The following is a 23,354-nucleotide window of genomic DNA, read 5'->3' as shown; positions in this document are numbered from 1 at the left end:
TGCATGTAAGGGTGGCTAATATAAAGATGTTAACCAAGATGGTGGTAAATAATCAAAGGCTATTAGCAAAGGAAAACTCACCAATGTCAGTGCCTTGACCAGAAAGCCAAGGCAGCTTCCACTGGGGAGCAACCTCCAAGAGATGCTGCCTTAGTGGTGGTCAGCCCTTAAATGAGGTCTCAGAGGAGGTGGAGTTGAGGTCCACCCCTTCCGGGAGCACAGCTAAATTACTCTCACCTGTGCTCCCACAGCTGACCCAACACTTGCCTCAGCTGATTAATCAGAGGTTCAAGTTGTGATTTCCCATACAGTGCATTATGAGGTTCCATACATGAGGCACTTTGGTGTAAATGCTTCAAAATGATATGTAAGAATACACACAACTAAATTAATAGGAAGTTTTACTCTTTGTAGCTAGCTAGGATGCTCACTACTTGTAGCTTAAAATACATATATACCCTTTTTCTTTTTTTTAAACACAGGCTCAGTCATGATGCATGCTATAATTCCTCTAAATAATGTCTCCTTTTCTTATATTGCAGATTTGTAACATGATGAATGCACCAGCTGATGAATATTTCACATTTCAGGTAATTCTAGTAATGTATATAGTTATAAACATTGTGGAAAAATATGCTAAATCTTTCCACAAATTATATATATGATTGAGTACATGAAAAAATTCTCTTTTCTTTTTGATTCATGGGACTTAGTGTTACATGGCCTATATTAAAAGTATATTAATACTTGCAGAGAAACATGCAATATTTTTTCCTCTCTGGCTTTTCTATAGAAAGGACCTGTGGATGAGACTGGATGGGTTATCAAAAATGTCCTTTCATTGCCTATTGTCAACAAAAAAGAAGAAATTGTGGGAGTTGCAACATTTTACAACAGGAAAGATGGAAAACCTTTTGATGAGTATGATGAACAGATAATTGAAGTAAGTTTAATTGGATTACAGACCCTAAGGATCCATATGATGCTAAATTAACAATTTTGTAGCAGGCTATGTTAACATCTGAGAAAAAGACAATCTTCCTCACTATAGTTTCTTAAGAATGAGAGATTTTTTTATCTGTTTGTAAAACTGAAAGTTAATGGGATTATTTACATTCCAATAATGAACCAAAGTTAGATATCTTTAAGTCATTTGACTCTATAATGATGGCCAAAATTCATAATTAATGTGAGTGGGTTAAAAATGGGATGGAATGGAATAGTTCAGGTGTAAGGAACTTTAAGATCTTCTAATCAGACTGCCTGACCACAGCAGGGCTAACCAAAAGTATAATATCAAGGACAATATATCTAAATGCCAAATATTAGCAGGCATAGCATGCTGCTTACCAATGAGCATGCCTACGATCATGAACTCTAATGGGAGATCACATACTTTGGCAAGATATGATATTATGCATTGTGTTCAAGTCCCCCCAAGCTAACCTAAACTCTATAAGCCTCAATATCCTGTACATAAGATGGGAACATGGGCCCTTAGTTATACAGGTTGAAACAAATGTCCTTAAAAGCTGCAGGGGTCAAATGGCACCTGTTGATTGGAAGGTAAAGTCATCTAACAGGTAGAATTGAGTGTTGATTTTCAAAGAGCAAGGACAGAATGCAAAATTTAAGAATTAAGTTAAATTGGCAGCTCAATTTTAATGTCATGCTGTCACCTAAACTTTGCTTTATTTTGTTCCAGACTCTTACACAGTTCCTGGGGTGGTCTGTTTTAAATACTGACACTTATGATAAAATGAACAAGCTTGAAAATAGAAAAGACATTGCTCAGGAAATGCTTATGTACCAGACAAAGGCTACTCCTACTGAAGTTGAATCTATACTGGTGAGTTTCTGTTCACAAAATTAAAGTAGGAAATTTGCTACACAAAACCTAAATGTATCATTCATTTTCATTTTCAGAAATACAAAGAGAAATTAAATGTAAAGAGTATAGAAGAATGTGATGAGAAAGATCTTATCAGGATTTTGGTAAGTCAATAAATGAAAATTTGATTTCCAGAAGCACATTGATATCAAATAGCAGTGGCTCTTCCTTATTGAAAAAGATGTATATAGCTAAATTCTGTTTAATACAACTGTAAGAGAAACTGTTGGTCACAGCCTAAACCTCTGATTAACCATCTGAGGTAAGCAACAAGTCAGCTGTGGGAACACAGATGAAGGTAATGGTTGACTTTTATTACCAGCCATCACATGCATTTCCTCCTGCTATAACACATTTGCTAATGTAGATATAGCCATAGGGAACTGATCTCATTAAGCTACTTTTAGTTAATGTATATGCCAGACTGCGATGTTGTTGAAGTTTTACTGGCTCCCACAGAAAAGATGTTTATGCAGCTTGTAAGTAGTGAAACAAAAAACAGCAGCACACCCTGAGTGGCTTCACGTACCTGCTAAATAAACATCAATAAACTTTACCAGATCTTTCTACTTGTGTAGCAACAAGTAATTAGGATAGCACAAGATTCCAAAGGACGTAGTATGGTATGAATTTTCAAATCTCTAAAAAGCAAGTAAAATGTGTTCTTTCACCATTGTGGTGTCACAAATGTAAAGGTCTAGTATATTCTATTCTGCCAAAGCTGCAAGCTTTATCCTATTATAAGGCCTGGAATCCCAGATCGCTAATAAGATAAAACAGGTGTTTCTAGATCTGATGATTCACAAAGTAATGGGTCTTAAAACACCACTGTTACAGGTTTCCTTGTCCTTGACCTCAGATCAGAGTAAATTTAAAGGGAAATTCAACCAAGGGAGAAAGAAATACTGTTCTATAAATGTTTAGCCTCATTTGTTGAAATACATTGTCCAGGGGCAAATAGATTTAGTTACAATTTTCCTTATCTGTATAATGGAGATCATTAATTGACTGTGTGGTGGAAGGAAGTTACTGTGATCATATAATCTATTTTTGGGTTGTATCAGACTTCCCTGAATAAGATTATGAACTTATGCTGTCCACTACTTCTGAAATAAGATTTTGTTTCCATCAAGATCTCGATTGTCCAGAACAGGCTGTTGTAAATTACAGAAGACAACCCTAATTCACTACCAACCAAAGCAGTAAAAAGCAAAGCACTCTAAGGGATTTGAAGGAAACCATAACTGTGGATTCTACAAACTTTGTACACTTAAGCCTTGAATTTTCAGTTTGAGAGCATTCTAAAGCAAAGCAGTCAAGAATCTATTGCAAGCAGACAAACAAGGTTATTCACTTACTTTAGACTATTAACTGTGAATTTTTACAGTTCTAGGATTTTCCACTGCCAAACAAACCTTACAGGTTTCTCTATTAAATGTACATAGGCTATCAAAGACACTAAGAGAGACCATCATAGGAGAAAAGGTAAGGCAGACTAATTTGGAGGGTATATCATGTAGAAGCAACCATCAATACACCAGAGAATAACAAATGTACAGGAAACTTTGCTTGGCTATAGGTTCTCCAAGAAAAGTCAAAGCTAGAGGGAGGTAAGCATGTAAGCAAGCCTTCTGTCATTCTAAAAAAAAATGCTGTCATACTTTACTGTTAAAGTGAAAAAAGGGTTTTGTTCTAGGAAGGTTATTTTTGGTCACTGCTCCATCACTACTCATAAGATTCAAAAGAAAAGACAACATTTACCAAGAAGAGGTGGGCTTGCTGAATAATTTTGGTAGTGAAAGAGGACTGCAACTGTGAGACCAGGCTAGAAGTGGGGAAATCACAAGATTTTATACCAGGAAGGAAGAACCCCAAGACCTGAGATTTTCTCACTAAGGAAATGCTGAGATGGTACCAAACAATTGTGTTGGAATTAAGGGCAGGAAGAAACCCCATCCAGGCTAGATTCTTACCCATTCTCTTGGAAAAGATGACTAATTCCCATTGTGTTTCAGAATGTAATACATATTAGGTTTTGAAGATACAGTAAGCATATTGTCCTTATGCAATGTTCCCACTGAAGTAAGAAAATAGTTTGTTCTTGCCATAAAAATCCTTCTACTTTTGACTTTTCCTAACAGAAAGAAGAATTACCTGATCCCAAAGATTTAGAACTATATGAATTCCGCTTCAGTGACTTTCCTGTTACAGAACATGGCTTGATAACTTGTGGAATACGACTGTTCTTTGAGATAAATGTTGTTGAAAAGTTTAAAGTCCCAGCAGAGGTTTGATTTATTTTGTCATTTGTATTTCTTTTAACATAGCAGATGGATTGTAGATTACTTAATATAGGAGTAAGCTATACTAAAGTGTGAGTGGTATGAATAACAGCATTCTTAATATTTGCATAATTGTCATAAAGACTTAAATTGATCCTGAACTTGCTTGACCTGTTCAAGGAATTAAATCAATATGTATTTACATAATGCATAGTTTAATTATTTTCATTTTTTAAAAAAAGTATTCCAGTAATTTTATGGTACGTTCCATTAATTGTATAGAAATTCCATAATTTCATTTCAGTGAATAGCATGTTCTCAATCACTTTAATCCATACTAGGTCCTTACAAGATGGATGTACACAGTCAGGAAGGGTTATCGAGATATCACTTACCACAACTGGCGACATGGATTCAACGTGGGACAAACAATGTTTACTTTGCTGATGGTAATGTTGCTAATATCCACCTTACATTCATTTCTTAGCTTTCCTTTCAAGGAAGGTGCACAGTAAGAATTGTTTGTTTTCCATTACAGACAGGTAGAATAAAGAAATATTACACTGATCTAGAAGCCTTTGCCATGGTTGCTGCTGCTTTCTGCCATGACATTGATCACAGAGGGACCAATAACTTGTATCAAATGAAGTAAGTAAAACCAACAGATTTGATAAATACAAATATATGGCTATGCAGTACTTTTAGTGGCAAAAGAAAGAACAAGTTAACACATGCAAAAATATACTGTAAGTATTCCATGAACATCCAGCATGAAAGAACTTGAGGAAAGGCTGAGGGAGCTGGGCTTGTTTACCTTGGAGAGGAGAAGGCTCTGGGGACACATCATTGGAGCCTTCCAATACTTGAAGGGAGCTTGCAAGCATTTTTATATGATATGATTATGACAGTACAAGGCAGAATGGCTTTAAACTAGAAGCGGGAAGATTTAGGTTAGATATTAGGCAGAATTTTTTTACTCAGAGGAACTGGCACAGGCTGCCTAGAGAAGCTGTGGCACATAAAGCCAGGTCAGATGTGATTGTGGGCAGCCTCATCTAGTGGGTGGCAAGGTGACAACCCTGCCCATGGCAGGAGAGCTGGAACTAGATGATCTTCAACATCCCCTTGAACCTAAGCCATTATATGATTGACATTCATCATACAGAAGATTTCTGCCTCTGAGAATTCATCATAACAACTGAAGCAATGACAAACCTTAAAAGCAGAATTTTAGAAAGATCTGTTGGAGCTGCAATTCATTTTTAGGATAGTCAATTGTTTTAACTATCACGAGAAGCAAAAATGAATTTTCAGGATTTTAAAAAGAAAGCATCATCAATCTCCAAAGACAATCTAAGCATATGGCAGATGAACTCCTATAACATATCTGAGTGCCTCAGTTGGGAAGTTTTTTAAACTTCTTTCTATCTTGCACACTAGTGGTAAGTCAAATTTAGCTTCAATATAAAGAGTATTAAGAGCCTAACTGGAATTTTTATTCATCTTTCAAGATAGAGTAAAGGCATCTTTCTGGAGAGGGATTCAGGATCTGGAATATACCAGGGCCAGCTTAGAAAGAGAAAGGAATTTAGGTGTATTCTTTATTCTGTGTTTACTGGCTGACTTACCTAGCTTTTTTGCTCCCTTCAGTGAGTTTATTGATTGACATAGGTCCTTTCCTGAGACATGATCTCCTCACATTATGTACAATTCAAAACTATGAGCTTGGTTTCTGCCACAGGGCTCACGTGCCAGTAAGTTATATCCCACAAGGTTAAGCTTTGCAATTCATGTTCTTTTTTTTGTTCTAAATGTACAAAAAGGCTTTTTTTCGTGATCTTTCCCTTGTTGTTAGTAGACTCTCATAATGAAACAAAATAAATCTATATTATTTTAAATTTACCTGTTTATTACAGCTTTACAGATTATGGTGAGGCTCACTGTTGAATACTGAGCAATCAACTGTTTAGTCTTCTGAGTGATTTGGTAGTTCTGCTGTGTGCTAGCTAGAGAACACAGGATTCTCAGAATGTAATGTGAGCCAGGAGATTCAAACCATCATTTTCTGAATACTGTTTCCACTAACCGCCTCTCCAGAATGATTCCTCCTCCTCCTCTGTCCCTGGACACACTCAGCCCAGAAGAAGAGTTTCAAACCACTTGCTGAAGTAGTGACGTTAGGGGATTTTCTGATTATTCTTTGGGATTCTCCAGGTGACGTAGGAGTGAGAGAATGACAGATGCTGATTCTTATTCAGCTGACTGCCTCTCATCCAAATAAGTTTAAAGGGTTTTTAAATCTTCCTAGTATGGTCTTCCCTAGCTGAAAGCCCTCTACTTGAGGTCATGCACAGTAAAGCTATTTATAAAACCCATCGGCTTTAACACTACAGCCTGGAAGTCAACCTCATTTACAAAGGCAGAAAACACAGGAGCCTATACCAGTACACCTTGGTTTATCACAGGAAACAATTTTTTTTTTTTTTAACCTAGGGAAGAAAGGAGGAAAATACAATTCTCAACATGGAGAACAACCTGGAGCATAGATAGAACATTTCTCCCTTCCTCCCACTGCTGTAGTCTGAACCAGAATTACCTCGAAGATTAGCCCAAGGTCAGAGGGATTCTTTGAGCTCTGTGATAAGACTAAACACATCTGAGCAATCAGGACTTGCACAGTTCATAAATCTGTGATTCTGGGGGAAGGGAGGAGCCAAAGGGATAGAGGAATTAAATTCCATTATATTATTACTTTAGATTGAACTTACATTAAGTTAAAATCACAGGGGACATGCTCCACGGTAATTACAGATAAAAGTCACATCACAAAAAGATGGCTTAGGATCATTTTTAAGATATGCAGAAAATGTGCAGACTAAACAGCAGAAAGGAATATGCAAGATTAAACAGAGAGATTTTCAAAAATCCAGCTGATTTTCAGCAGGTACTGAAATATCTACTTTCTGTCTTTACCTTCTCAAGAATGAAGGCAAGAAAACCTACTTCTTGCTCTGTGTCATACTAGAGCTTAAGACATATGTTAAGCTACTGAATAAGCAAATCAATAGTAGAAGCATTTTAATCCCAAGTATCTGAATTCTCAATCACAAATATAGTCTCCAAAATAATATAAGCAATTATGTCTTTTTTAACAGATCAGCTGCTCCACTAGCAAAACTTCACGGCTCTTCCATTTTAGAAAGACATCACCTGGAGTACAGTAAAACCCTACTGCAAGATGAGGTACGTTTGCATGAATCTTCTGCTTACAGCAATCAACACAAAAGATCCAAATAAATCACAAATTGTTGACACGTCTTATTCAATTCTCTAATTCATTTTTCTAATTCATTCTAATTCATCTAATTCATAATTCATCAATCGTGCTCAAATTCAGAAGTTTAAACCAAATTCTTACTCACTGTCCACTTTTAGAGAAAAGCAGCTTGTCCTGTAGGCCTCGCTCATATGCCTCTCACAAACAGCTGAAGATGGTGTAGAAAACACAAGGTCCTGTCATTTAACAGCTGTACCTGGGTCAGGTCTGAGTTCAGCTGCTGGCTCTGGCAGGGAGGAGCAAATGGATGGAGCTGTTTATGGAGGATGCCCTCACCCCCAGGCCAGGCCCTCCCTCGCGTCTCCCTAAAACACAGCAGGCAGCATCACAGCTCTGTGGCAGCTCCCACTACAGATCTCTCTTGAATTAGGCAGATGCTTTCTCATTTCCCTTCTGCCACTCTCAAGTAGTTTTTCCCCTTTTCACTGCCACATTTCAGAGTTCTGCTCTGCTCTTTGGGTAGGCACGCACATGCCCACAGAGCTACAGTGGCGCCATGTTGTTCTCCTCAGCTTCCCTCAGACATAACAAAATGTTGGCCCTGCAGAGCCCTGTGCCTCCTGCATAGGATGGCCATTCCTCCCCCAGCAGTGCCTGGCTCTATCCTAGCTACAAGTGAAGTCTATTTCTAACTGTTTACTAGATTTTTTTTTTTTTCAGGGAAATAATAAAATGATATCACTCTGTAGACCAGAAATCTCATGGCCCTACTTCTTTACAACAAGCACTGTGGTAGGCACTCACTTCCACATCTGAGAAAAACATCCACAAAACAGATCTGTTACTTAAAAAAATAAAATAAATAAATAGTAAACATAACTTACCTTTATTGATGGAGACAGTACAGCTTTTCAAATGTGAGAAGTTCAGGAACAACCGCTGATTTTTGATGGTCAGGATTTTGAAGGTGCTGAACAGGGGGACCACAACATCCATGCTCTCCTCAGTTAAGAAAAGAAGGAAAACCAGGGTGTGGTGCTTCCATTCCCTTTGCTTGGGAAAAAGGATGCTGCACTTTACACAAGCAGGGCGCTAATAACACCACAGGCAATTGTGCTGAGCCGGGCTAACAGAAAGAAGCGGTCTTGAAAAACTCTCAGGTCCATGGATGTGAATGGTAAAGAAATAAGGCAAAACAGCCATTTCTTGATTAATTATATAGAATGAGTGATTTTATTTGGTTTTAATTTAAATGTAACAATAGCAGACCATATGAATTTGTTATTTGTGCAGCCTTTGGAGGCAGCAGTTTGGATCTCCCTATACAGTATTTAGCCACTGTTTCTGATCCCATCCAATCTTAATGATTCTATGCAGTCCCAATGTGACTCCTTTTAGTTCTCTCCCAGTTTCTTTGCCAGCTGATCCCACTTTTCTTTTTCCAAAAGCATTTTTCACTTTTCCATCTTTCCTCTTAAAACGTGGTTAAGATTTGGTTAGTATAAATGACGTGGTTGTGAAAAATATACACCAGGATGTGCTTATTGGTATCTCAGTCTCAGACATTTCTGCATCTGCAACTGACAGAAATAATGATATTTAAAAGCTTAAGAACTACTTTTGAATGAGGGCTACCTTTGAAGAACTTTTCATTTGTAGCATTATTTTGATTTAGAGCATATAACTGACCATACATACAATTTTGATATACAGTCCTATGGGGCTGCCTATAGAGTACAAACCAAAGACAGTTTTATAAGAGGAATTGAATTCGTAAACTTTCCATCTTGCAGAGTTTAAACATCTTCCAGAACCTAAATAAGCGCCAGTTTGAAACCGTTCTACACTTATTTGAAGTTGCAATAATAGCAACTGACTTGGCTTTGTATTTCAAGTAAGTACTAAATTCTGTGTAACTTCCTACTGAAAAAATGTCAGTTCTATACTATTTACAGCTGTAGTTTTTGCTTGTTATATGCAGAGAACAGAGCTGTATTTTAAATTGCTTTTAATAAGTTTAATTTCTTTTAAAGACAACCCAAGATATTCTTATTTTCATTATAAGCTTTCGAATTTCAAACTGTTTGTAATACTTTGTATACATTTAGTAGGTAATTCAAACATGCATTAAGTTATAGCAAATATATTTCAGAAGAGTAAATTCTGTAGCCTAATGATAAAGTTGTGTGCATGTGTGATATTTAGTGTACCATACTGCAATTATTCGTATTAAACAGGAACATGCTTACAAAAAAGAAATTGAGATTCTGGGTTAAAAACAGACATCAACTGATCTCAGGGCTAAACATGCTGAAGACCTGAAAGAAAAAAATATCCATCTTCTTATTAACATAATGTGTTTTTATAGAGATCATTCAGACTGCTTTTTGTTTGTTTCTTGGTTGGTCCAGATGTCTCATGAATGGGATGATTTAAAGCTAGGAGACAGGAAACAAATCAGTTAGAAGTTCAGTAGCCATTACTAAATTCCAATGAAAACTAACCCCATTATTTCTTTCATTTAAAATGCAAATTAAAAGATTCCTTAATCAGCAGTAAGACAGATTTTTTCAGAGTACTTCTCAGTTAGGTTTCAGGGATTTTTTAGGATATTTGAGGGCACAAATGTTAGTATTTGCTTCTCTTTTCCTAATTAATTACATTACTGGAAGGAATATTATGAAGGAAAACGTAATACTAAAGAAACATTACTGTCACTTCAAACAGTTCAATATGCAGTCAGGAAATTTGTTATTTGGATCTTTGTCAGAAACTCTGAAATAGTGCTTCATACATCAGAGGTATACAGCAAAATATAAATGTGTTGGCTTAACTGGAAACTTGGTGTTCAAGGGGAAGAAGGTGTCACTTTGAGACTACTATGACTATGATGCAACATTAATGAGAAATACGGGATTTATTTTCTGTTTTATTTATCATGTAGGATCTTTATTTACTAATAAATGGGTTATCTGTATGTTTTCACAGGAAAAGGACAATGTTTCAAAAGATTGTGGATGCAATTGAAAAAATGGAAACAGAAGAGGAGGCAATTAAATATATATCTATTGACCCAACCAAAAAAGAAGTCATCATGTAGGTGTTTAATATTTTGCTATTTATTCAATCAGTAAAGACAAACAGATCTCAAAAGTATTTGGTCATCTCAATATGCAAGTTGAGATTTGTTGTTATCATCTAATGATGAACATAACCATGATTTTAAATAAGTATTCTCAAAAGGTGCATCTAACTGCATCTTGTGTATCCAAGTAGCTTAAAACACGGATCCTTTGTGGGTGGCTCTTTTTTGTTGCTGCTGATGCTTTTTTTTTTTTTTTTCCTTTCATCATTTTAATTATTTTTACCCTTTGCTTTCAAAGGGCTATGATGATGACTGGATGTGACTTGTCTGCTATAACCAAGCCTTGGGAGGTGCAAAGTAAGGTAAGTACTTTCCAAACAGATAATCCTGCATTTGCCCAATTGTGCCTGATGTCATGAAAAAACAGACAACCAAAAACCCCACATTATTTATTATAATTTTATAGATATACAAATATTTGCGCCCAAGTGCCTTTCTCAAAATCAACCTTTGTGTTTCTGTTATTATTATTTTTCTGGAAAGCCTTGTTCTAGTCTTTCTTTGTTTATTTATTCATTCAGATTTACTGTTTGTGGCTTACATTTCCTTTGAATTATGATTTTCAGGTTGCCCTCATGGTTGCAAATGAATTTTGGGAGCAAGGTGACCTGGAACGAACTGTACTACAGCAACAACCAATTGTAAGCACAAAATAATTCAACCGTGTTAAGCAATATTGTCAGTTATTCAAATACTGAGCAGATAATGGTTCTCAATGATTATTAGTTCATTATAACCAAAAACATGATCTCTGCATAATCTAAATTACTGCTATTCTGTTCTAGCCCATGATGGACAGAAACAAAGGTGATGAACTGCCTAAGCTCCAAGTTGGTTTCATAGATTTTGTGTGCACATTTGTGTACAAGGTAAGAACATTTTTGTTTGTTTTCCCACTGAAGTAGTTCTAATGGAACAACTAATGACCAACAGTTGCGCTAAAAAATTTTAGACAGTTGCATGATTATTATTTATTGGGTAGACTGCTATCATTACCACCACATTTTTTTCAGTCTTTTAGATTTAGAATTGCTTTCACAAAGCAAATTCAAGGCATGGTTACCAATCTCAATGTAACTTGAGGGCACTAAGTTATTGTTACTACCTTCCTTGAAAGACTGAATTAGGAAGCCCACTTTGGTTCTTTAAGGTCCCATTTAATATAAATATGTGACATGTAGATGGCTACAGAGATCAGTTAATGGCACACTTAAAGGAGCAGAAAATTTGCAATGTTCTGTAAGGACAGTCATTGTATATTTTCTGGAATTGACTTGAATGTCAATTTTCTTAATCTCCATTCAGCTTTTAACATTACCTCAAACTGAAAAGTGTCGTGCAGTATTTCAGCATCTTTAGGTACATCCTAATCTGCCTGGAATATACTACAAAATACTAGACTTTCTCTATCCAGATATTGATAAATATATCAGGAAATATAGGTATCAAAGTTATAATTTTATAATATGAACCGGACTTTCAAATGTGACATTAGGGAAGATACTAAAATGTACAGCATGAAATTCAGATCTATTCTAACACTATGTGTACAACATGGCATTATTATCCCAAACACAATCTTTTCAATCATATACCACCACTGCTTCACCAAATACATGCTCGTAAACAGGCACTGGCAGATAGTGGCATTATTTCAAAACTTCTTTTCAACTCTATAGAAAACCAACTAGCAGAAATGGATCAAGTAGCTGCAAAACAAACAAGTCAAAACCACAAACTATCAAAATTCATCCAGCATACAAACAGAAATAATTACTTTTAATAGAAAAAATAAACCAAATGCTTTCTCCGCAAAGCAGCATTTCAAGAAATTCATACTTTACAAATCAGCAGTATTTTTATATTTCTAATTCATTAAATTCAATTGCTTGCATAGGAATTCTCAAGATTTCACAAGGAAATTACACCCATGTTCGATGGTCTTCAGAACAACAGGGTTGAATGGAAAACAAGAGCTGATGAATATGAAGAGAAGATGAAAATTATTGAGGAGCAAAAGAAAAAGGAAGAAGAAGCAGCTGCCAAAAAAGGTTAAATAACTTCTCATTTTTTCATTCATACATTCATATAGGTAGTTCTTCTCTCTGTAATTCCTACATATGATAAGCTTTACAATACTCTTTACACTAAGAGTATTTGAGTTATTAGCCTAAATAGCTTTGTCTTTAGTTGGAAGAGGAATACCCTTTCAAAATTACACAAATCCAATACTCCGACCTTATTTTTAAGCTGTACAATTACAGAAAACACAACCACCGCAGAAGTGAAGTGAATGTAAAATTTATTTTGTCTTAAGACAAAAACTGAACATAATCAACCATCTCTATTTATCTGTGAATGTTACAATCACCTGAAATATGAGTTGTATCAGAATTTTGCATGGTATCAGCCTCAAATGTATTCTGGTGCTTCGTTTAAGTTGAAAATAAAATATAAGGATGGAGTGTGCATTTGGAATAACAAAAGCCCCACTACTCTTCCAAATTTGAGATAAAGCTTCTGGCTTTAGTTTCCTATCATCGGCTTCTTGGCTAAAATATGTTCTCTCATAGTACAAATCTAGCACTAATCTTCCTAAGGCCTAAAATTGAAAGTATGGTTTTTCACATGATGACTCAAATGGCAATCTGAGTTTTAGATAAGTTCAAAACCTCAAGCATAACTCAAATGTAAGAGTGAAATTAGTTACTTTTTGAAATATCAGCTCTGCTAATCAGCTGAAATGAAAAGACTCAGAGATTAAAAGAAAAATGTGATTTTTAGACAGTGATTTATTGTCAGCTAGTTTAAAGAAAAAAAGTTAGTTTATTCTAATAGTGTATTTTGCATCTTTAAGATATAAAACAATACACAATAATTTATTTGTTAATCAGTGTCTGTGGGAAATAGGTGAGTATTCTCCAGATTTCACATTAAAAGAGAGTTTATTCAAGGCTATATATCAAGTTACTGTCAGAATCTGAAGTAAATCTGGAAAATAATTAGCTCATGAAATAAGTGCTACTAGGCTAAAATTCAAACATTGTTGCACCACCTACAGTTTCATGGGTGTTAGGCCCACCCCATTCTCCCCCAGATTTATTTTAAAATACACTTTTTTTTGGCCAATAAATCTCCTCATCTGCTCAAGAACTATCTGGTTCTGAATAAGAACTCTGAAACAGAAGCATCTGAGTTTTGCAGACGTGCCAACAAAAACGAAATAACCCTAGGACCTGCATAGAAACTCCCTTTTACATATTTGCATTTTTGGCAAAGGGAATAGTTATCGAAATCTTATCCTATGCCCTTAAGCATAAGGTTCTTCTGAGCTAAAAATAAAATAATGATTTACAAATTTAGGACTTATACTCCCACTACTTCCACTTGAAGTTAAGACTATCTCACATCATTAGTGTTCTGGAGTCCGTTACATCACTAATTGAGAGAAATAAGTACTGTCCCTCAAGGCACCTCACATAGGCTAACATGGACAGACTGATTTTCAGGAGCTAAGGATCTGGACTTCTTTGCTTATCATAATTGGCATCAAAAAAGTGTGTAAGTGAATTATTTTGTCTCTTTTTAAATGTGCACTGGAATGAGACCATGAATATTTGTGAAGAACAGATCTGACGCTGTCAAAATCGAGGCCATGTAAATATATGCCTTTGTTAAAAGAGTCAGTTCATACAAACAGTAATATGATGCATGCTGAACCACGGTCATCTCTAGATCACACTGACCTGGCTATTCCGAGCCATTCTGTCGGCAGAAAACAAAACAAACATATTTGCTGAACCACTACAGTGGAAAGTTCAGAACAGAAAGCAGAATACAGTATTGAACTATGAAAATGAAATACATATTTAGTAATGTAGTGTTGATTATATCCACAAATTACAGAGGGTAGGACACTGATTATGTGACATGTTTCAATGCAGGTGGAAAGGGTCGAAAATGACCTAAGTAACATGGTGATCCACAGCTTTCAAATGTAAGTTTTAATTCTAATATTGGTATCTTACCTTAAATGAATCTGGAAACGCAATTTATTACATTGAAACAACCTTAAATATAATCAATAAACATCTGTGGAATCATTTGAGAGAGACATTAACAGAATCAGTAGCTATAGATATTAAAAAACAGTCTCTCTGTCTTCATTGGTTGTTACCAAGGGATTCATGTAGGGTTGGATAAGAGTTTATAAAACTAGGTCAAATTAAAGCTTTTGTATCATCTCCTTCAAAAATAGTTTCCAAAATGATATTAATTCAAGACTTTTTTTTTTCTTTAGCGTGGTTTGCATACCCCAGTTTTGTATGTGTGGGACAGACTTACATAAAGTACTGAAACTTTCCAGTAAGAGTGGTTCAGTGTGTTGGGTCCATTGAGAAATGTTGGTATCAATTGCTACATCATATATGTATAGGTATATATAACATGTATAGTTGCTGCATACTCCATTTTCCCAAACAAGTAGTGAAAACATGTTCCATTTTCAAAAAGTCAAACACGCATAATATCCTTATCACAAAAACAATGCTTTTAAAGAAAGAAATTAAAGCAACTGAAGGTAACAGAATGTACTCACTTTACTTTTCTTCTCTGTTTTTTAGCTGAAAATGCAGCTGGAGGTGGTGGAAGTGGAGAGGATGGAAAATCCAAAACATGTATAATTTTGTAATTCTTTGTCTCAAAGACACTGTTTCTGCTACAGAAAAGACATCTAGAAAGAACTTCAAGGAGCACAGTGGATTTCTGCTTTGCATAGAATAGTCTAGATCAATCTCTTAACAATCCTCTTAAACACTTGACATTTGTTGGAAATAATTTTTACTGGAATAAAGAAACAGTTATAATTAAAAACTGAAAAATCAAAAGACAGAAGACAAAATAAGCAATGGTGCAAAATACATAAATGTGCACTCTAGAATTTTTTCATGTCACTCAATTTACATACAGTACCTTTATTAAAATAAGTAACTTCTGCACACTGTCCAGAAAAAAATATAAATAATTTTGATAGATCTTATATGAAATTACTGAATGCAATCTAACATGTATGACTCAATCAAAAAAAGTTATCTATTTTAATAACTTGTATATTTAGGTTTTTATATTATGTGCATTTCCTTAATCTGGAATTCTGCCCTCTTCCATCATACTTTGTACTAAATACAGTTTTGGAGCAAATATTTCATCACTTCAGGAGAGCTAAACACAATACCCTATCTTGCATCTATAAAAAGCAGGCCCATGATGCACAGATGTCTTTTTCAAAATTACCGTGGATAAATCTGCAAATTGCAGCCATTGATGGAGAAGCCACTCCTGCACCCACCATGCCTCTGCCCACAGTTCTCAAACTGAGTACTTCTTAAGAATCTAAAAAGATGCACTACAAACATCGTGTATCTATGTAGCTACATCTACAGAAGGTTCCACATTATAATGCATTTAAAAAGTTTAGGTACTCCCAACACACCTTCTTTAAAATACAGTGAAATGAACAGACTATTACAGTATCTGAAAACCAGTGAAAGGCACAAATTCAGTCTGGGGAGGCAGAGAATAGCACAAGTAGAACACGTTAAAATTCACATTTTTACAACCAGACAGGCTGTACACAAATCAGCCCTTCATAAACAACAGTCTTCCTATAAAAACCATTGGCTGCTAAAGCATGACAGAGATCGCTCCATTCCTTCTATTCAGGTCCCATGAAGCCACCTCCTCTGCAGGTGAAGGAAGACAGCTACTATATCACACACGTATCTGAGCATTCAGTGGAACCAATTCCAAACCTAAGAGAATCTGGAGGTCATAGATGACTCCTGTAACATGCAGGTTTTACAAGGAGACCCAATCCTAATGCTTTGCTCCCCACATTAAACAAAGCAGAATCACACACTCAATTTTTTCCTCTGAAAAGCCCTCAGCATTAAGAGAAAGGAGGACTGAAAGATTTGTCATACTATATACATTTCTAAGAATGCTGTAAAGATGGATACTCTGTACAGCTATCACTCAAAATGAAAAGGTATCCACACAGTTTCCCACTTATTACATCCTTATTTACAAATGGGCCAAGTATTTTATGCAAACTTGGTTAAGACATAAAACTGAATATCATGTATTATTTTCTGTATTAAATGTAGATACAAAAGAAAGCTATTCCAAAGTTGTTTCATCATGTAACTTTATTCATACTGTATTAAATGATGTATTTAATATGTATTCTGTACCATTTTATAAACATATTTTGAAGACTGAAAGCAGAGCTAGTTCACCCAGAACTCACACTTCATATACAATACTTGCAGCAACAAATGTAGCAACACATTCAACAAAAGCCCTCTTGGGCAAGTTGCATACATATAAGCAGATTGCTGCAGATTGGATTTGGATCTCAACCAAGCTTGCAAGATGACAGAGAATTAACCTTTAAATCCACCTTCTTACCTAAATAAGCCTTCATGCAAGGCTACATTTATTTGTTGCTCAAGGACACCCTAAATATGTCCTTGTACTGTCATCTATTATGTAAGTACAAACTGTTTAAAATGTAATTATGGTAAGAAATACTTGTAAATAGAGCTCTCTACACACAGAGCGCATGTAACATATTCATATTTACACTGCAACCATCTCTGTTGTAACACTGTCCAAAAAAACACTTATAAATAATTTCTATAAAGATATCTACAGTAGAAAACACTCACAAAGATATATTTTCTACAACATTAACTTTCCTCAGCTTGTTTTACATGAACACTTAATTTAAAAAAAGTTTGTTGTTTATATCCAAAGTAATTTTCATGATGTCTGCCGTACTTATTCACATGCAGAATATTTCTTTAGAAACAAACCGTAAGGAATGTTTTGTGTTGTTCTAACTTTGAAAATGAAGATGAATCCAGTACGTTCCTCAAACGCTATACATTCTTTACTTGTATGTTCAGGATTACACTTTAAAGAAGGATTAGCATTCAATCAATGCTAAGGAGATCAGAAACCACAGATAACATACAAGCCACGTGTACATCTCCAGTAGCAAGCCACATAATTTATTTATTAAATCAAAGATGTCAACAACATCAAGGATGATTCTGACTTTTATTAACGAGTGAAATTATCAGTCACATCGTATCATAGCTAAAATTTAAACCAAGGTCATACCGAATGTAACTTTTTTAGGAAGACCGGAGCCATTTCAGATATGGTTTACTGAAAGTCCGAGCAAAATACATGCTTGACTAAAGTGAATTTCTCTAACAGTATTTGAAACCACACAGATTCATATCTTAATATTAAAGTCTACATGACTGATACATTTAAGGCTAATAACTACAGTTCAATAAATTATAAATAAAATATTTTTAAGTATATGTTTTTAAACTAATAATAGAATCATCTAAGATGCTCCTTAAAAAATCTGGCAGTAACTGAAATTTGGGATAGAATAAAGAACAGCCATTTTCTGTGGCGCACTGAGAATAAACTACGTTCTCATTTTTCTACATTCATTCTCCTTTTACGTTAGCATGTCACATAACTTTAGCTCTTATTTCTCGAGTTCATTTCTCATATTGCATGAGTACACAAACCTACCACAACAAAAAAAACCAAAAAAACAAAAAAAAGGAAAAAAAGAAAGCTTTCAGCCCCAAAGCCTGCTGCAAAGATAATTCACCCAGATGGTCCATATGGAGTGACTGCAGAAAAGGCATGCTGTCAGGAAGAGGTCTTTGGTCCCTACTTACAACTGAATCTGCAGACTCTCATCTTGACAATTCACAACAACAACAAAATCAACCCACGTCAATTTCAAGTTTCAGAGAAACAAGTCTTGAAAATATTCATCAAACTCTTCCTCCCTGTAAAAAAATAGAAATATGTCAAATAAAGTTTTGCTTTTGATTTTTGCCTAGGAGATAACACAATTTAGCAGATTTCTGGTTAGAATATGTACCTGGTATACATCAGTTTTACTTATTCGCTACATTCCCATACCCTTCACATTTCTTTTTCTGTGCAACAGCAATGAGTTGACTGTTAGGATTTACTACTTAATAGGACAGCAAGCACAGGACAAGACAGAGATGGTAAGGTAGTAGCTTGATAAAAGGTTTCTCCCCTGGTGTTGTATATATGTCCAATTGAAAAAAAAAAAACAAACAAAACAACAAAAACCACAATATTCTTAGGCTCAATATATAGGAGATTTAAAGCAATTTAGATGTCAGGCTATCATTAAAACACCCAGGAAAAGTCTCTGCCTTTGCAGTTCTGAATGGACACAATATGGTTTACAAGACAAAAGCTCATTGGTTGTTCAAACTAACCGTGATTTTTCATCTGATTCTTGTAGAGGACCTTTCCAAAAATCAGCATCTGAAGGACCATCTTCTGCATCGCTGTTATCTGAATCTGTTAAAAAAAATTCAGAGTGCTTCACTAATATACTTTGAAAGAATTTATCACTTCTTTTTTTAATAGTTGTTGGCTAGGAGAAACATTTCATTGGAACCCTGATAATAAATAACAAACTTCATTTTGCAAAACATAAAAACTAAAACAATTGCCTACCTTATTCAATACAGCATCAAGATGACTCTTAGACATCATTAACTGATACTTTGGCCAAACATAGCAACAATCAAGTCAGAATGCTGCACTGCACTTTGTCCATAAAATTAAAGGTTCATAATCACAAACCCAGAATTACAATATATTTGCATTACAGTATAGAAACTTGTGATGTTAAATGAATCAATGACTTTACTTTCTACTTGAAGAACAACTTTCATTAACTGTAATGTATCAGTGAAATTGCAGGAAACTATCAATTAGTGCCTAACTGTTCCATATAGCTAAACAGAAGGACTGAAAAGAAAATTAAAATCTCATTATTAGAAATCTGTTTACTTAAAAAATATAAATAAATTAAAATCTTTCAGTAAGACTTTCTATACAGAATTTTGGCATGATTTGAGTCAGTAGAAAACTGCTTTGGGGTCTTCTTGCATCTGGCAAAATTACATGACACAACAGGGCATCTACAGAAACACTCAGATCCTTCCAGAGAGTCTGCAGCAAGAATTAGGATGTCCATAAGATGAGGCTTATTTATTTATTTATTTTATTATCTTACAAGAAACTAGAGACTGGAATTACTGAGATACAGGGAAGATAATCCCTGCCTATGGAGTCACTGAGACTCAGCACATCCATGTGCAATGGGTCTCTGAGACAGAAATGGCAGTAGCTGCGAAAGACTCTGCCTAAAGCCTAGAATTTATTTGGCATGGTGTCTTCTCCCAGTGCTCTCCTATTAACATTTTGAGTTGGACACTTAATTGCGGTGTTCCTTGAAAGGAATAGTAGTGGTTATTACATTAAAAAAATACATTCTTTACATAGCACATATTTGTGTACAATGTACCTATTGTTGCACCCTCTACGCTTTCATGGAACAGCATAGACCCTCATTTTTATGACTATTTTCATTCCATTATCCACTCAGAATTTTCTTCTTGCTTAAACTGAAAATATTTCTTTCTCAAAATCTATTAGATTTCTTCCAAGAGTTCTAAGTAATTACACTGACCCATCTCTCTGCTTGTTTTCAACAGTTTTCTTACCACTCTATCAAATATTAGAAGATTCAGCAGATATGCAAATACTTTACCTTTATCAGAGGTATCTGAATCTTCTGAAGAAACCTGATCTAGAAATAAACACCATTTAAAAAACAGTGAGCTTATCTTGGTTTTATCTTTTATCTTACAGTGTTTACAAAGGATACGTCTATCACAATAAATTACACACCAACATGTTGCACATCCACACACACACCATACATTCAAAAAAAGAAAGCAAACACTGAAGCAAAAACACTTTTTTTCATGAGTTGAAAGGTCATCTGTTTGAGCTCAAATAAGTTACTCGAAGATCTGTGGTGCAAAAAGGTTATCTTACATTTCCAAAAGGCTTTCAACTCCAAAGTCTCAAGGAATCCCAATACTTTAGAACTGCTCACGGTACACAACTTCCAATGCATGGACAACGTACAATCTAATAAAATACCTCAAACTCGGACAATTTATTGTTAGAATGAATGTTTTTCACAGGGCTTTTCCTGTCTACATAATGTAAGAATTTTATCTTTTTTCTTATATTATAAAAGAAAAAATTACCTTTGTGATGACCTATGCTCTACAGTGTGGAAACAATTACATATTTACATATGTTATCTAACTATGGTAAAATTAATATTAAACCAACTTTTCCAGAATGTTTTCAAAATTCAAGGTTTAAAATTTAAATTTACCTCCCTGTGTCTTCTTTTTTGACTTCTTTTTTTTTGAATGAGACAATTTTGCCTTCTTAATTTTTGGTTGTTTAGAGTTCCGTACAGCTGGGCTGCTTTTCTTGCTTGCTTTGACCTCTTTCCTCCTTCAAAGAAAATAAATAAATAAAAGGTACATCTCCTTTAGTATATGCACACTTCAAGCAACAATAAATCTTAGATATTAACTTCAGTCAAATCCTGAAACTTAAATTATGAAACTTATCATTATTTACATTTTTAAAAAATTAGATAAAAATGAAAACTGCTGTAACAGTATTAGAGCTCCACAGCTGAATATAAAGGACAGGAAATACTAAAGCTGTTAATGTGACAATGTTGAAGACAAGAAAAACAGTGAATTGGCAGTCAAGCATTAAATAAAGCAAATAATCATATAATGTACCAAATTCACATTCATATTGATTGTTTTTTATGTAATGAGTGACGTTGTATGTATGAAGAGAGAAAAACAGAAGCAATATGGATTTTTAATTTTTTTCTTTATACTAGGTACCAATAAATTTGAGGTAGAAGAATCTCAAGGCTAAGAACACGCTACACACCGGGAACACATGTATTTTTCTTTTCAACATTACAAATGCAGGCTTACTGTATGAACCTAAACCATTTTTTCCTGTTTGCTCACATAGAAGTCAGGAAAATTATTTCTATGTCAAGTATTGCTTTGAAGTTGAAAAAGAGAAAATATGCCTAACTACATTCAAGTGGTTTTACTATTTTAGCTCAGAAGAGAAACAAGATAAACAAATCTCAGTTGCTTAATTGTCATTCTTAATATATACTTACACAGCAACACCTGGAAACTGAGTATAAACTACCATTTAAAATAGCTTAATTAACTTTCAGGGATTTACACATCTAAACATGCCATCAAAACCTTTCAGAAAAGAAAAATAACCACAGGGCTGAAAAGAACCCAAGGAAACTTTTTTGGGGAATTCCTCCTGTCTGCTGAGTTTCATAATTTTATTAGCACAAAAGTACCTAACTCTCACTGGTGACAGGATTATGCCTTCATATGTACTCCAAAACAGAATCTATTAACAATTCAGCCCCCATATTTCCAAAATACTTCATTACCTGTGATGAAAGTTTAGTTTGTAAGAACACTCTGGACATAGTCCTGAAAAAAAGAGAATGAGAACACCACAGTCACATATCTGGTGAGCACAACTAACAAAACTTGACAGTAAACATATAAAACTAGATACAACACTATTTTCCAGTTTCAGTAGATTTTCCACCAAAACCAAATTCCACTGTAATTGTTGGCATGGTTAAGAAAAATAGCACAATAAATGTTTACAGTACAACCCTCGATTTTACTAAACCTGGAGAAAAATTACAGGTTTAGCACTGGCAATTCTTCTTAAAAAATATCAGAGCTCCTTATGTACAGACATCAAATTTAATGGATCTTTGTGGACAGATCAAATTGTTCTACACTTACACTGAAGCTTCACCTGCAACCAAGTGTTGCCACCCTGGAGTGTTTTGTGCACGAAAGAAAAATCATCATAAGCCTCTTTTACACAGAAATACTGTGTAAATTGTTGTAAGTTTAATTACCCAAAGAAAACAGCAAAATATACTGAATAAGAAAATCCCACTCAAGAAGCATGAATAAAAAAGAAGTAATTTATCAGAATTTCTCCCAAAAACCAAACTTTTGGAAGAAAACGTAATGATGAAAAATAAAATCAGTTGAGCTGAAGTGTGCAAAAACATTACTCTTCCTATGCCCCATAAACTTCTAAGCCACATAATTGATTAAACAATGAATATGATTAAACTTTCCTTGCAATTCATCACTGTCCATTAAAACTGGACATGCTAGGATACAACACAGTTTATAATCATTTATTCTAATTTTACAACATTAAGAATTATACATGACGAGGTGCTCAACGACTTTGTCATAAATAGTAGCCATTCTCACCAAATCAAAACCGTTATATTATACTATATTTATCTCACAAAAGGATCTGTACTCTGAAGCATATTTTTCACTTTGCATGAACTATTCTCATTATCACTGGTTCTAACTCCATAGCTTTTCAAGAGTACGATATTTGTTACTTTTAAGGATATGTAAGCTTTGTCATACTTACTCAATTTCACAAGTGCATTCCTCTTTTCACCATGTTCCACATAACCAAAATTCACCTCCCAGCTCTTCAGGCCTTCTTCTCCATCACAGTGCTTATTTCCACAAGAAAAATGACCTTTATAAAGATAGATAAAAAAGCATGGTTCAGTTATTAATGGTTTTGCTCAGCTTTTGCTTTTTGCTTTCTTTCAAAGAAAAACGTCCAGAGCTAAAACTAAATCTGAGGAAACACTAACTGATAGAGACAAAGCAATCATACTCATCCAAT

General features: G+C 34.8%; 2 protein-coding genes across 5 annotated transcripts in view; one reads left to right on the top strand and one right to left on the bottom strand.

Annotated features, from left to right (window-relative positions):
* Window positions 1-18,435, top strand: part of PDE6C (phosphodiesterase 6C) — a 27,516-nt gene extending 9,081 nt beyond the window's left edge. The window contains exons 8-22 of one of the 2 annotated variants that reach the window (XM_015867156.3): window positions 543-590; window positions 794-943; window positions 1,706-1,849; window positions 1,927-1,995; window positions 4,033-4,179; window positions 4,515-4,622; window positions 4,712-4,821; window positions 7,329-7,416; window positions 9,244-9,344; window positions 10,439-10,546; window positions 10,834-10,897; window positions 11,162-11,236; window positions 11,381-11,464; window positions 12,493-12,646; window positions 15,218-18,435. In XM_015867156.3, coding sequence (XP_015722642.1) covers window positions 543-590; window positions 794-943; window positions 1,706-1,849; window positions 1,927-1,995; window positions 4,033-4,179; window positions 4,515-4,622; window positions 4,712-4,821; window positions 7,329-7,416; window positions 9,244-9,344; window positions 10,439-10,546; window positions 10,834-10,897; window positions 11,162-11,236; window positions 11,381-11,464; window positions 12,493-12,646; window positions 15,218-15,285 — 1,518 coding nt within the window. In that variant the 3' untranslated portion in view covers window positions 15,286-18,435. Of the gene's footprint in view, window positions 1-542; window positions 591-793; window positions 944-1,705; window positions 1,850-1,926; window positions 1,996-4,032; window positions 4,180-4,514; window positions 4,623-4,711; window positions 4,822-7,328; window positions 7,417-9,243; window positions 9,345-10,438; window positions 10,547-10,833; window positions 10,898-11,161; window positions 11,237-11,380; window positions 11,465-12,492; window positions 12,647-14,539; window positions 14,583-15,217 lie in introns of those variants that run through there. The other variant, XM_085555186.1, reaches the window with a different exon arrangement.
* Window positions 17,648-23,354, bottom strand: part of LOC107316061 (protein FRA10AC1 homolog) — a 22,118-nt gene continuing 16,411 nt past the window's right edge. For 2 of the 3 annotated variants that reach the window (XR_014948889.1, XM_085555185.1), the window contains 6 exons: window positions 23,088-23,201; window positions 22,057-22,099; window positions 20,935-21,059; window positions 20,293-20,331; window positions 18,947-19,031; window positions 17,648-18,478 (listed from right to left, as the gene is read on the bottom strand). Coding sequence is in view for 2 of the 3 variants with exons in the window: in XM_085555185.1 (XP_085411311.1) it covers window positions 18,436-18,478; window positions 18,947-19,031; window positions 20,293-20,331; window positions 20,935-21,059; window positions 22,057-22,099; window positions 23,088-23,201 (449 nt within the window). In the remaining variant the exon portion in view is untranslated. The remainder of the gene's footprint in view (window positions 18,479-18,946; window positions 19,032-20,292; window positions 20,332-20,934; window positions 21,060-22,056; window positions 22,100-23,087; window positions 23,202-23,354) is intronic. The other variant, XM_015867155.3, reaches the window with a different exon arrangement.

This window comes from Coturnix japonica, chromosome 8 (assembly GCF_054131305.1).
Source record: "Coturnix japonica strain WE chromosome 8, WE-NBRP24, whole genome shotgun sequence".
NCBI lineage: Eukaryota > Metazoa > Chordata > Aves > Galliformes > Phasianidae > Coturnix > Coturnix japonica.
The sequence above is the reverse complement of the archived record's forward strand: the minus strand, read 5'-3'. Positions and strand labels throughout refer to the sequence as shown.